We start from the raw sequence: 13,253 nt of genomic DNA on the forward strand, positions 1-13,253 counted from the left end.
GTTATCCGAGCAACAGGAATTCAGTGCTGGCGAAAAGTGCAGGATCAGCAGCTGTGGAGGTCTTTGAAAGTCCCACCCTATAAAGGAACAAGGTCCTAGAAACCCTGCAGGGAATGAAACAGTATGATGATTCCCGGCTTGTGTTCGTTTTATCAGGTATATCAGCACACGGGATCTCACCTGTTCAGCACTTGCACCAAGAAGGTCAAAGAGCTGAGATTAGTGTCCATGCTCTACATATTTATCCCAACTGAACTGCCAAACTCTTTGCAGTTTGCTCAATACTCATAATGGCAAGAGAATGAGGAGGAGGAGAGGAAAGAAGGGATTTGGAAAGGCACTTACCCAGGCTTGGAGACTATTTCCCGCAAAACCCGTACTGCATCGTCATTGCTCATGTTCTCAAAGTTGACGTCATTCACCTAGAGCAGATCACAAAGGATACAGATGGTCCCATATTGCAACAGACAGGGGAAGGACCCATTTGAATTAGTTTAATGTTGTGTATTTCCCTAAGAATGGCGCTTAACAATATACGCTCAAGAACTGTAAGTGAGGCACCAAATGTAATTAGTATTAAAATATTTTCATCTGCTGGGGAAGGTGCAGCTATCTTGCAGCAGAGTTGGTCATCCAGCGAGCAAAGGGACTGCAAATTAAACAGTGAAGAATGGGGGGCCCAAGTGATAAAATGCCTTAGGCAAGCCCCTCTGCACAGAGAAGAATTTTGCTCACAGACGCCAGGGCTAAGCAGCCCCGTATAAAGGCTGACCTGAAGCCACTAATGCCTCAGACAGCAGTATCATTTTTCACACATGGACCAACCTGTAGAAGCATGTCTCCCGGTTCAATACGGCCATCTGCTGCCACGGCCCCTCCTTTCATAATAGAGCCAATGTAAATCCCGCCGTCTCCCCGGTCGTTGCTCTGTCCTACAATGCTGATCCCCAAGAAATTATATTTTTCTATATAGACAGGGGGAAAAGAAAGCAAACAAGGTGATTGGCAGGACATTGAAAGCTGGCAGTAAGTTATTCCATGGCCTTGAGAAACCTGGACATCATCTGTCTTCTCTTAATGCTGCCGCATTAATCAACTGGGATGTTTTCGACATTCAGAGCGGGAGGGTATGCTGAGCTGGTGGACTGTCCCTGGCACATGCACTGTAGTAGGAGATAGCTGCTGACTGCAGATTATTTTTTCATAGCACATGTTGAAAATTTACACATTTTAAATAAATGAGGGAGAGAAACTGTATTGAAAAGTCCTGTCTTCACCTAGATATTAAACACTTATCAGCATCAGGCTGCGTTTGTTTTTCCATACTTCACTGAGGCCACAGGAATTCGGTGCTGGTGAAAAGTGTTGGCCTGACAGCCCTGCCCATTTCTGTGTAGCTGGACAATGGAGACAGTATGCACAGCAGCAGTATAGGTCTTCACCACCCTGCTGCCTGCTTCCCCGACAGGGACTCTCAACATCTGCCTTGGCAGGACCATTTCTGCAAGGATGAGAATTTTACCTGCAGTGGCTTGGGTCAGAGACCCAGTCCTCCATGCCCAAAAGAATGCCAATCTGAGCCAGCTGCAATGCAGGAGCCAAGGTATGCCAGCAAACACAAGCTGCACTTGGGAATCTGGGCAGCGGTTAAGTGTCATGATGTTTAACTCACATTCCCTAAACCTAATCATGAGTCTACTGAAGTAAGGAGGACTTACTTTTGTAAGCAATTGTTTGGGCTCAAGGGCCACTCAGGGAGTTTTGGTGAGCTGTTGTAGGCTGAGGGGTGCTGATCTGACCCTGTGCAGTGGGGTGAGGGGGAACAGGGGATGCTGACCCTTCCCAGTATGGCAGGGGGTGGGGAGGGGCAATTGATCCTATCCAACCCAGGAGCTGTCCACCCTAAACCTACCGCTGGGGATGCTTGACAGAGTGGGTGGGTGGGGTCTTCATGGAGACTGGCTGAGACCACCGTGGACATGGTGCACTTGGCCAGGCGGATGGGATGGGGTTGCAGGCGAGAGGAGAGAGGCATCTGGGAGTGGGACAGATGAGCAGGGCAGTGCCGGGCTGGGATCGCGCGGCAGTGATAGTAAGGGCCTGGGTCCCGAAGCAGAGCAGCGATCCGCTCCCCGGTATTTTGCACACCTCTGACTTAGGCCCTCTTTACAGTAGCTGAGGGACTGAAATTATCCTGGACAATGTTGACTTTAAAAGCAAACACTCCATATATGCAGCGCTAGGATAAATCCAATTATTAATAAAATAACAATTCTACTAAATTCCTATGATCTTATGATCCTACATGCCCTCTTACCCATGTTGAGCGTGACGGTGATGATGTTTAGAGACATGGTGGAATCTGTGATGCTGCTAAAGGAGGATGACTGGAAGAAATAGAAAAGCAAATGAAAAGCCATAAATATCACATCTTTTAAAAATATATTAAAATACGGCAGTAAAAATAACGGGTAGGGAGGAATTCGTTAGGAGCAACCAACTGATCAAATTTAGACCTTTCTTCTTTTTGGGAGCCATCCAGGAACCCACTGTGATTTCCTAAAACTGGATTTCCTAAAACTGGTTCATTATTTATAATTCTTGAAAAAGACACATTTCATCCACGGACTGTATGCGAATTGCTCTTAGCATGTGCTCAGGATTAGAGATCCTCTGTCTGAGCTAACCACAGGTGTGGAGCCTGTTCCCTGACTGGATGGCTTAAAGAAAGTTCTTCTCTTGCTAAGACGTTGCTAAGACGTTCATGTGCCTGTGAGTTCTTGTGCTCAGAGATATCAAAGTATCTCCCTAAACAGCTTTGCAAACAAAACATGATCCCATAAATGTATGCAAGGCAACAACCAGGAAACAGCACAAGCATGTTCAGGAAATATTTTTCGACTAACTCTCTCCCCAGGTTTTAACAGGAGGGCATCCTGGCGGAGGCTGTCTAAAGGGAGCAGGTGGCTGTGGAAATGTAGCAAAAATTGGGGTCACTCAGCTTCAAAGGCAAAGGGCTGAAGGGAACAGTTGTCATCTGAGACATGGCTTCACATCTCCTAGGTCATTACGGACCTGATCCAAGGGAGTCTTTCTGCTGACTTCAGGGGATGTAGATCCATCCCGTAACCTTGTTCACGCGCACACTGTGCTATTCAGAAAAACATGCTGCCCTATGTTCCGGTTTCATCCTTACCCTGTCAATCTGCCGCATCCTTTGTTTCCTCCTCCTGCGTTTATGCTTCCGGATCAGCCGGGATGACGTACTTTGCTCAGTAGAGCTACTCAACCTGGGGGAAATCCAGAGCCCACTTCAATTGTGCAAATCCACGATAATTCACAACTCTCTGCATTGCCACTAAAGGCTAATTCCCAAAGGTACAGGACACTGGCTTTTAACTTGCCCCCCACCCCTGGCTGATGAACTGATGCTCACCCCCAGAGTATGTTACATCTTGGTTTCTGCTGAGCAGTATGGACAAGGTAGCAGATTCATTGTGACAGGGAAGTTACAGTCTAAATTACAGCACAGATTAATGAGAATAATTTATTATCTTTCTTCTTGCCGGGAGCAAGAGTGAATTCAGCCCCCACTTCTACAAATACAAATCATTCTGATTTAACCACCTGAAGGTTGCAGGTACCCATCGTCTCCCAGTGCTTTAAAGGTGGTCCTGACCTCCTTACCCAATGCAGAAAAATGCACACAGTATAAATAGCCTTGGGCGAAACAATTATTTTCAATCCTTGCTCTGAGCAGCTCCAGACCAGAAGACCTTGGAGAATCATGTGATAATACACTGTGTGGGCCATGGAGAGAGAGGTGTGGATGTGTCAGGGTGCTCCTGTTCTCTTGTGTTGCTGGCATCCCGTGTTACTAAGGATTAAAATCAAGCCTCAAAGGTAACAAATTACTGCTCATAGCTATGCTTATTCTGATGGCTCCTTGATCCAAGAGATGGAAAAACTCACATCCAACACTAACCACACTGCTCTTTTTTATGCTGGCTGCAGACTTATCTAAGGCCCCTTATCACCACAGCCCCCAGGAGTGCTACGTGCACTAAAATGTCTATCCTCAGCACCAATCTGTAAAGCAGGGTTTCACTATTTTACATTTTACAGGTGGGAAGCTGAGCTGCAGAAAGAGGTAGTGTGATTTGCCCAAGTTCACCCAAGGAGGCTATGGCAGAGGTAAGACTGAAACACAGATTTCACAACCACGGTTGGATGAGGAGCCCCAAGTATACCAACCCTTCCTGTTTGTCACGATGAACTGTTCAGTATAAACTGAGAAGGGAAAAGCATTCGGCGATGCTGTATCTGTAACCAGGATAATGCTACAAGAGCAACTGAGCTGACACAGGCGTCCGATTCACGTATGTGCATGTGTGCGTGTAAATCAGAAATAATACTATAAATCGCTACTTATGTAGGTACTCTACAGAATAATCATAAACAGGCTTGGTAGGAGTCTTTTTTTTTTTTTTTTAATTGATAAACATCGATGATGCCTCACACTCACAGACCAACAGAAAATGATTACTGATGATAATCTTCTACACAGGAGGTGAAAAAAAAAATCCGGGACGGGGGTTAGGAAATATGGGGCAGGGGGTACCATCTATGACTGAGGTTCCTCGCTGCAGGACCCATATGAAGAGGGAGGTGGGCAGAGACCAGAGCTGTGCCCCTGCAACAGAGAAAGCCCTGGTCCCAGTTGGCACCACAGGAGTCGGGGGATAAAACGGGGCCCAGGCCGTTCCTCCAGCACCGTGCCAGGCCAGCAGAGGATGACCCGGACCCCAGGCGGGTACGCAGGGGAAACCCGCCTGCTGCAGCGGGAACTCACCAGGAGGCAGCAGGGGAAAGGCTTCACCTGATCGGGGGCTGCTCTGGCACCAGCTGTGCTCGCAGCCAAGTTTCCCTGGAGATGCGCACACGCATGCACGCACGCACGCACGCACACACAGGGTCCAAACTCCCGCAGAGCTGCATCTGGCGGCACTGGGCTCCCAGCTGCCAACAGCCCTCCAGTCCCCCTCCCAGTACAGCCTTACTAGCACAGCCGCCCAAGCCACTGCCAAAGGACTAGTGCGTGGGTGGCATAGCCAGGGATTTCACTAAAAATGTTAATTGATATCAACTGTAATAAATGCTTAAAATAACCATCGATTTTAGCTGTCAAAAAAAAGATCAAATTTTGCCAAGCCTATTCATATACTACATTTATTGCATCATTATGCAATATAACATTATAATTATAATATGTGCATGCTTTCATTCCCACTCTTTGTACTTCACTCTTAATGAAATTGCCCCAAGCACACAAGGCCTGCAAAACACCTGTTCACCACTTAAATCCCATATAAACCTTAAAGATGGGGCATAAATATGTTTTAAGTGGTGCCCAGACCTCACGCTGGCTCTGCTGTACAAAAGCTAATTTTGCATGTTGTCCAGTTTACTACCAGCAAGCTTCTCCACTCGATTTCTACTCTCAGAGTCTCTCCCAAGTAGAAAGCAAACCCAATAGCATATAAATCTGAGCTGAACTTTCCAACCCACACCACGCGGGTGGGTTTGAAGTTAGGCGAGGTAGGTTTGCTGGAGCCCAGTCAATCTTCCTGCTCCTTGAAAAGAGAAGCAAAAAGACTGCGAGGGAGCTTTTATCCTTGGACACAAGTCAAACGACCAGATTCCTTCCAAGGAGAAAGCTGTGAGCGAGAGAGAGGCGAGTGCCTTTCTTGCACTGATAAGAAAAGGAATTCAGCGCGCCAGTGTGCAAACAAATCCTCAGTGCCGAGATTCCAGGCCATGCTGCGAGGCACGGCGAGAAGGCTGTAGTCTGGAGCTGTTCGTGCTGCGTGCAAACCTTTTTGCTAGGTTTGGCCATTTGTAGAGTTTCATTTTTTTAAAACTCTGCTTTAAAAAAAAGTGACAGTGGCTAAGCACCTTTCCGTGATCCTCACTGTCTCCAGAAACCTTTGCTTTTTAGATGCAACAAACTCCTGAAGCAAAGAGTCATTGAGAAAGAAGGTTCTGTTCTAACCCATGCAGACACTGCCCACACCCAAGGAGCAGGACTCTTGCTTGCAGGGCAAAAACTCAGCTGTGCCCATGAAGCACTCTGTGTAACTTGTTCAGTTCCAAATAACCCTGCCACTGAAAGGGTTAATGCCTCTGGCTTCTACTTTCCATTGCAAACAGCATCTCTTAAGTTACTGATGCTGGTGTTGTAGGACAGGGAGAGCCACATGCAATAGCACATTTGAAATGTCAAGAGACCAGGGAGGGACATCTAGGAGCAGAGTTTTTCCTTCCCTTCCCTGCCAAAGGATGTGTTGGCAATTCTGGGAATAAGGGATAGGGACTTCAGAGCTTTAAGCAGGTTTGGTCAAGACCTAGTATTGCAGTTTTCACTCCAACCTTTCTTGGCAGCTGTATGACACAAGTGTCTTCCAGTGCGCAGTAGTGCTCTCAACTTTCTCATCGTCTCTGTGCACTTGTCAATAAACACCTCCTCAAACCACCTATGCTGACTGGTCATGCCAGTTTTTCCCTTCTGCTTTTGGGAACATGGACACAGGCTTGCTCAGAAACATCAAGAGTGATACTGCAGGGTTTCAATCTGATTTTATCACGCAGGGTGGCCTAAAATGACTTGTTTGCCTGTAGTAATTCTTGCTGGAAAATACAGCTGCTCTCCTGACTTTCTGAGCACTTAGAAGTGACATTTTAAGCCACCATCAAGCACAGGGGTCTGTTTCAAAGCAAGCTTTGATATAACCCAGAGTAAAATTAATTTGGCTCCTAATTGCATTGAAATCTGTTTTAAAGGGCCCTGATTAACTTGTAGCAGTGAGGAAGAACATAGCCTATTGCAAAAATATCAGCTGGCAGGTATGTCACAGACGGTGGCCTGGTGCTAATGATGGATCAGAGAGCTGGCCAAAATATTTCTGTTCACCCTTACTTCAGTTAACTTCTACCCCTATTGTAGTTCCAGGGCCTGGATACATAACCAGTCATTAACAGTATATGTACTTGTGATGTGAAGCATCACAAGGCAGGTTTCTACCACTGAAGCTAAGAGAGTAATTTTATTACCAAAAAGCAACAGCAGGCTGCCAGTAGATAGGGACACCACCTATTTTTGCTAGGGTGCTATAGAAATAGAGGTGCAGAAATGCAGCAAGAAATCCTGTCCTGAGAGCAACAGCTGAGTGAACGGAAGGAAAAAGAAGCTGAGATCTAGAGAACAACCCAGCTTCTCATGAGATAGAAAGTGCCACAGACATACAGAGCTCTGAGAACTGCTATCCAAACTTCGGCTTGTTATTCAACCCAAACTACTGAGCCTTCCCAAAAGTTCTGCCACCACCATTGTCCTGTACTGCCCTCACCATCAATCTCTTAGGGAATATATACCCTATTTGTTCTGAACTGCTTACCTCTCAGTTACACAGAAGGGATTCAGAAGATGAAGGATAAATTACATCTTGTGAATGGGGCATGGTAGAGTACAGCATGCTTACTGAAGCATTATATATATATTATAGAGCCCAGCATGCAGAACATGTTGGGGAAGCTTACATCATCACCCTAGAGTCCAAGCAAGAAGAGCTGGGCTCTCATTTATTATTAATTTGTATTCCAGTAATGCCTGCAGCCCTATTACACCAAATACTGTGTGGACACACAACAGAGCAACACAGGAGCCTCTCTCACAGACCTTAAATCTTACATGGGAGAGCTACCCCAAAGAGGAGTCCACAGAGACAAAGTAGATACGGAGGCAAGGTAAACTGGCAAAAGATACTCAGTGTGAGGGTGATGAAGACAAGAACAATTAGCTGACCACTATCAACAGTAGTCTCAGCATCTTTTTCTACATTACCTTAACAATTCTGGATAAGATGACAGTATCCTAACATGGCAAAAAATGAATCTACGCTTAGTCTTAATATGCACCCTGACACTTGACTATTTTTCCAGGCTCTGAACAGTATGGGTCTATACAAATTGGACTGGAAATCCCAAGCAGACAGACTTTCTTGTAAGATTTCTTTCTAAGAAGAAAAATTCCAACTATTTAAGTTGGTCTAATAAAAGTTATCATATTCACCCAAAGAACCTCGCCCGTCCTTGTAAGATTTCTGGTATTTTTGCTACGAGCTGGTCATACACTAGTGCAGCGGTTCCCAAACTCTGCCAGGTTGTGCACCACCAATTTTAAACGATACAACCTTAAGTATCACCAGCAAATTTTTCCGTTCAACCTTAAGTACCACCTGCAAAGTTTTGTCATATAAAGTAATTATAATAAATCTATTAATGTGTACCACTGACAGGTTGTCTGCGATCCACTAGTGGTACCCGTACCACAGGTTGGGAACCGCGGCACTCATGGAAGTGGAATTAATTTGGTCTGTGATACTGCAAGTTCTGCAACGCTGCTCCAGAAACCACAAAGGGGTGGAAATCAGTCTCAGTTCTAAAGCACAAGCAATCATTTGGGGGATTTTTTATTTGATGCAAATTGGCGCTCTCACTCTTGGGCCTGTGATAGTCAGGAACAAAATGGCAGCCTCTGTTTGTGCCCAGGCATCTTCCCATTGCACATGGAGAACACTGGCAAAGGGTACTCACAGAACAAAGGTAGAAGAAAGAAAAGGAGAGTACAGTTATGCAGGGGGAAAACGGCAAATATGCAAGCATTTACTTCAATTCCTTCTTGATACCTTCTTGCAGGGACTTAAATAAGGGCTTCAGCTGCCTTAATAACCTTGGGTGTTGGCAGAAGGCAGGGCAGTTTGCTTTGGCAAGACTCCTAGACAATGTGAAAGCATATTTGTAAATAGCGGATTTCTTTAAAAAATAGCTAGGGAAAAAAAATCAAAGGAATTGAACCTACTTCCTCCCGCACGTTACTGTAACACAGCATAGCCATCTCCCCAACTTGCCAACTTTTTTATACTCGTGGCCTTAATATAACTGCCTACTCCCAGCATCATCAATAAATAAATATTGCAAGTATATATTCAGGAACACTTACCCCCAGCATTTCTAAAGTGCTTTAATAAGGATTAATTATTGAAGCTTCACAACATCCCTGAAAGGTGGGTACAAATGACCATTGCTTTTTGTTAACTAGGCAAAAAATGGGTGATTTGCCCAGGTTCACAAAGTGTCAGGGCCATGAGTGGAAGCCAGGAGTCCTGCCTCCCATTCTCCTGCTGTAGCCAAAAGGCCATTAACACTTTGTGGAATGGAAGGGCTATTAAATCCCCTGAAGAGATTTAAAGTGAGAAAGCAAATCGCAACGTCCTGAATCCAAAAGCTTGCCTAACTCTATCCAAACGATGCAGTTGATCCAATAAAAGAGATCACTCCAAGTTATCCTTGCTTCTTGCATAATTACTGGATCATTACGGCTACAACATCACTCTAACATCACCAAAAATCAATAAATAAATCAGTGCAATCTATTCTCTCCAAAGAGGAGGTGAAAAGGACCACAAATGCTATAATCAACAGGTTCAACCAAATACAACTTACACAGATGCTTTAGAAAACTCTATTTCCAATGGTTCTTCTAGGTGTTGTAAAGTACAACACATGTAAAACAAATGCAAATTGCTCTCAGTAAGCAAAACTTTTAAGTACCTCTCAGCTGCTAACTAGTTATTACCTTTAAGTAAGAGAGGGTGTATAAAAGTCTCTCCTTACTGAGCTGACTGCTTAGCAGGAGTTCCCCAGCCAGCTCCATACTCAAAATATCACCCACTGCCTGCAAACACCACTATATTTAAACTATTTAATGGCTTGAAAATGGGCTGCAATACACCCTGCAACATCCTGTGATTTAAAAAAAGGGGGACGGAGTGGAGTGGCTTTAAGAACAAACTACCAATTTTCTGCTTTCCAGCAGAAAAATAGAAACATGAATCTAAAGATCAAAGCACAAAATTCCTTGAGCCCTGAGAGTCAGTGAAATTGCATTTGCATTTCGAGAACCCAAGACTCAGAGATATGCCAGTGTTACAAAAAAAAAAGCCTTGTTGTACCATATGTCGCATAGAAGTCAAAGGAATTTCAGTCTAACAGGATGTTAGTTAAAAAGAGAAATTTAGCAGATAGAGAAGAGAACTGTGCTGCCTTACAGTACCCACGAACAATTCACTCACTGAAATAAAGTTTCCTCTGCTTCATCAAAACCCAGCACAGCTTTCATTGGCTTGGAGATTAACCAACTCCGCCGCACCACTCTGAGTCCAAATCAATCAAACGCACCTAGAAAAGTGCCAAGTTCGCATCTTCCTTGCTGCTAACAAAAGGAAACCCACTCCATCTGGATTGTGGTCCCTGTGGCTTCTCTCACCCTCCCTTCGCAAATCAACCTCCGGCACCAGTGAAGTGAAGCAAACTTACCCCGTTGGGCCCTTTCCCCAGGCCCTGATCTCCAGCAGAACTGGAACGTGCTTGATCTACTATTTGGCTGCACTTGCCTATTCAGACGACTCCCCACTGCCAGCAGACTCCCTTGCCCTGCTTGTGAACATCGTCTTGGGATGAGAACAACATACCTTGAAGCACTCCATTCAGCTGCTCTTCCTAACAAGCTCGCTGCCAGCTATTGTGTGTGCCAAAAGCTTCTGCCATTGCCTAGAAAGGAATAGGCCTCTGCAGCAGCTTCTAGGAATCTCTCCCTCCCTCCCTCCCTCTCTCTTCTTGGGTCAGGCGCCGAGTTTTTCTTTATTAAAATCTAAGACAGGATTTAGCTGGGTCCAGCACACTGTGCTTCAACTGCTACCCTGACTGTGCTAATCCTACCCTACTGCCCCTTGCTGCCATGGAAATAATTCATTTATTTACAAGAAACAAAATGAGCTGCAGGAATTATTATTTTTTTGCGAGGCCTGAAGGTTTCCAGGAAGCTTAGAGCAGAGGCAGGTGAAAGGCAAAGCGCCCAAACCTGCAAAGTACTTGAACAGCAATGTGATTACTCATACGTGGAGGGTACTCAAAGGATTAGGCCGTCGGGCTTCAGATGCCGGCACATTTTCAATGCACCTGGTCCAAGCTCAAGGCTCACGTTTGCAAGGGAAATCTCTGCCAGCATGCGAGTCTACCCGTGCTGGCCATGCATCCGTGTTCCCGACACCATCCAAAGCTGAGAGGAAATATTTTTCAGGTCAGAACAAAACCGGTCGCCCCTTTTCACAGGTGAACTGGCAGGACACAAACACACATGTGCACAGGCAACGTGACATTTATGTGCCAAACACCTCACTGCACCCTCCTCAAAAGCCTGACCTGGGAGGTGTGCTCAAAGGGACATGCAAAGACAAAGTGGCTGAAGCCCAGTTCACTAAGCAGTGAATGTCTGCATCCCTGTGAGCAAATCTACCCACGGCAAGGGGCTACCCGAGGGAGGCATGTGTTCCAGTATCTTGCTGAGTAAGAGCCCTTTATTGCTTTTTTAAACTGGTTCCTTTCCACTGTATAGTATGAAAACACTGAGTGATATCTTTCCTGCTTTTCTTAGAGGTCTCTTAGGAGGACCAGAGACCTGGAATGGGTTTTCTCAGCCCTTAAGAGACGGCTTGGGAGCGTGGGACGTTGGTAAGCCTCTAGAGATAGCATTTACAGCACATTGCCACTGAGAGGCCAGCAGGGGGAAAGCGAAGCATCGGCTCTGGCTGGCCTTGCAAAAATAACACCTATTTTTGTTCTAGACCTTGCAGTGACGGAGTAACAGGACTTTTAAAAATATACATAACTGAAAGCTGAGGGACCTGTCAGCCTATAAACCCCTCAAGGAAAGGCAAACATGTTCAGACAAGGGTGCTTTGGTACAGACGATCACTTTAAAAACAGCAAGGAGCTTTTCCCCACAGACTCCCTCATCCCCTGGCTCCATGCAAGGTAAAGATTAATTAAAGTCCATGTAAATATTTGGCAACACAGGCTGTCTTTGTAACAGCATTAACTGGGATGAATTCCTCTCTGCTCCTGGGGATCAGGGCATATGTAATTCCATAGGAATTCCTTTCCAATACGGTACTAATTAAGTGTCTACTTATTTAGAAGATCTCACGAAAATGTTTTACTACGATATTCACACCATTGCCGAATTCTACAAATAGCCTGTGATTCGCAGCTCACAATAAGTCACAGAAAAGAAATGTGTGGCAGTCCCTGATGTGTGCACTTTATTTAGGTTTCAAAATGTGCCCATCCTTGCTTTGAAGATACAGAGCAGGAGGACAGAGCAGTTGAAGGATGTGCAATGTAATTTCTTAACTGGCTCTCCAAAAAGGAGGCATTTTGGATCTAGGTCCAAATTTCTTAGCCAGCTCCTGGTATTCAGAGGTAGATGAAAAGTAGTAGCAGAAGGGCAGCACTCAGATCACAGAAGTCAGCTCCAGCAGATGCTTCTTCTGATCTCCTCCATCGTTTAGATTCACCAAAGGCTGCTTCGTATTTGGAAGCAGGAGCGATCAGATGTGCCCATCTTCATAGAGCAGGGTCTCAAGAAATGACACCAGTGTGCACTCCTCCCATCTAATTCTAGTTCAGTGGTCAGCTGCCTGTATCATCACGGGGTGGGATGAATATCCCAATGATGCTGCAGTCATTATCAGTGTTGCTGGACTTGCATCAGTTCCCCGGGCAATATCCTTCTGAAGGAGTCCCCAGTTAAGTACATGATCCTATCAATTGACTGGGCAGTGATATAAAGCAAGCAACATCGTAAACCCAACGTTGGAGCTACAGGACAGGACACTTAATTAATGACTAACACACTTAATGCAGTGCTGTACTTGAAAAGCTCTTCTCTCCTGCAACAGCCCCAGAAACACTTCTTACCTTGCATGTCTTACCTCTCCTCACTCCCCCTCACCTGAACTATTATCCTATGTCTGGCCTTCCATTGCAAGCCTCCCGTAGAGTAGGGAGGGAGTTTTACTCAGTGTAAAGAGCCCTGTAAACTTAGTGTCCAGATGTGACTTTGGCATGATCCCCAGGCATGGGGCAGCGTGCTGTTGTGGTTACTCAGAACAAGATCAGGGACTAGCCTGCGACTCAAAGTCATAGTCTGCTCCCGGTGGGAGTCATCATCTTCCCTGTCCCTATACCAGGTGCAGACTCCTTCTCCCTTGTGTCAGATCAACTCCACCCAGTCCCCACCCCTGACTGCCCATGTGTTGAGGGAGGTTGAATCTTCTCGCTCCCCACCGGTGACA

The 13,253-nt window shown here is 45.6% G+C and overlaps 1 protein-coding gene across 5 annotated transcripts in view; it reads right to left on the reverse strand.

Moving 5' to 3' along the window:
- Positions 1–13,253, reverse strand: part of DVL1 (dishevelled segment polarity protein 1) — a 139,954-nt gene that overhangs the window by 20,389 nt on the left and 106,312 nt on the right. For all 5 annotated transcript variants that reach the window (XM_025198117.1, XM_025198118.1, XM_025198116.1 and 2 more), the window contains 4 exons: positions 3,197–3,290; positions 2,318–2,387; positions 826–965; positions 346–422 (listed from right to left, as the gene is read on the reverse strand). In XM_025198117.1, coding sequence (XP_025053902.1) covers positions 346–422; positions 826–965; positions 2,318–2,387; positions 3,197–3,290 — 381 coding nt within the window. The remainder of the gene's footprint in view (positions 1–345; positions 423–825; positions 966–2,317; positions 2,388–3,196; positions 3,291–13,253) is intronic.

The sequence above is a fragment of the Alligator sinensis genome, unplaced genomic scaffold (genome assembly GCF_000455745.1).
Source record: "Alligator sinensis unplaced genomic scaffold, ASM45574v1 scaffold569_1, whole genome shotgun sequence".
NCBI classification, from domain to species: Eukaryota; Metazoa; Chordata; order Crocodylia; family Alligatoridae; genus Alligator; species Alligator sinensis.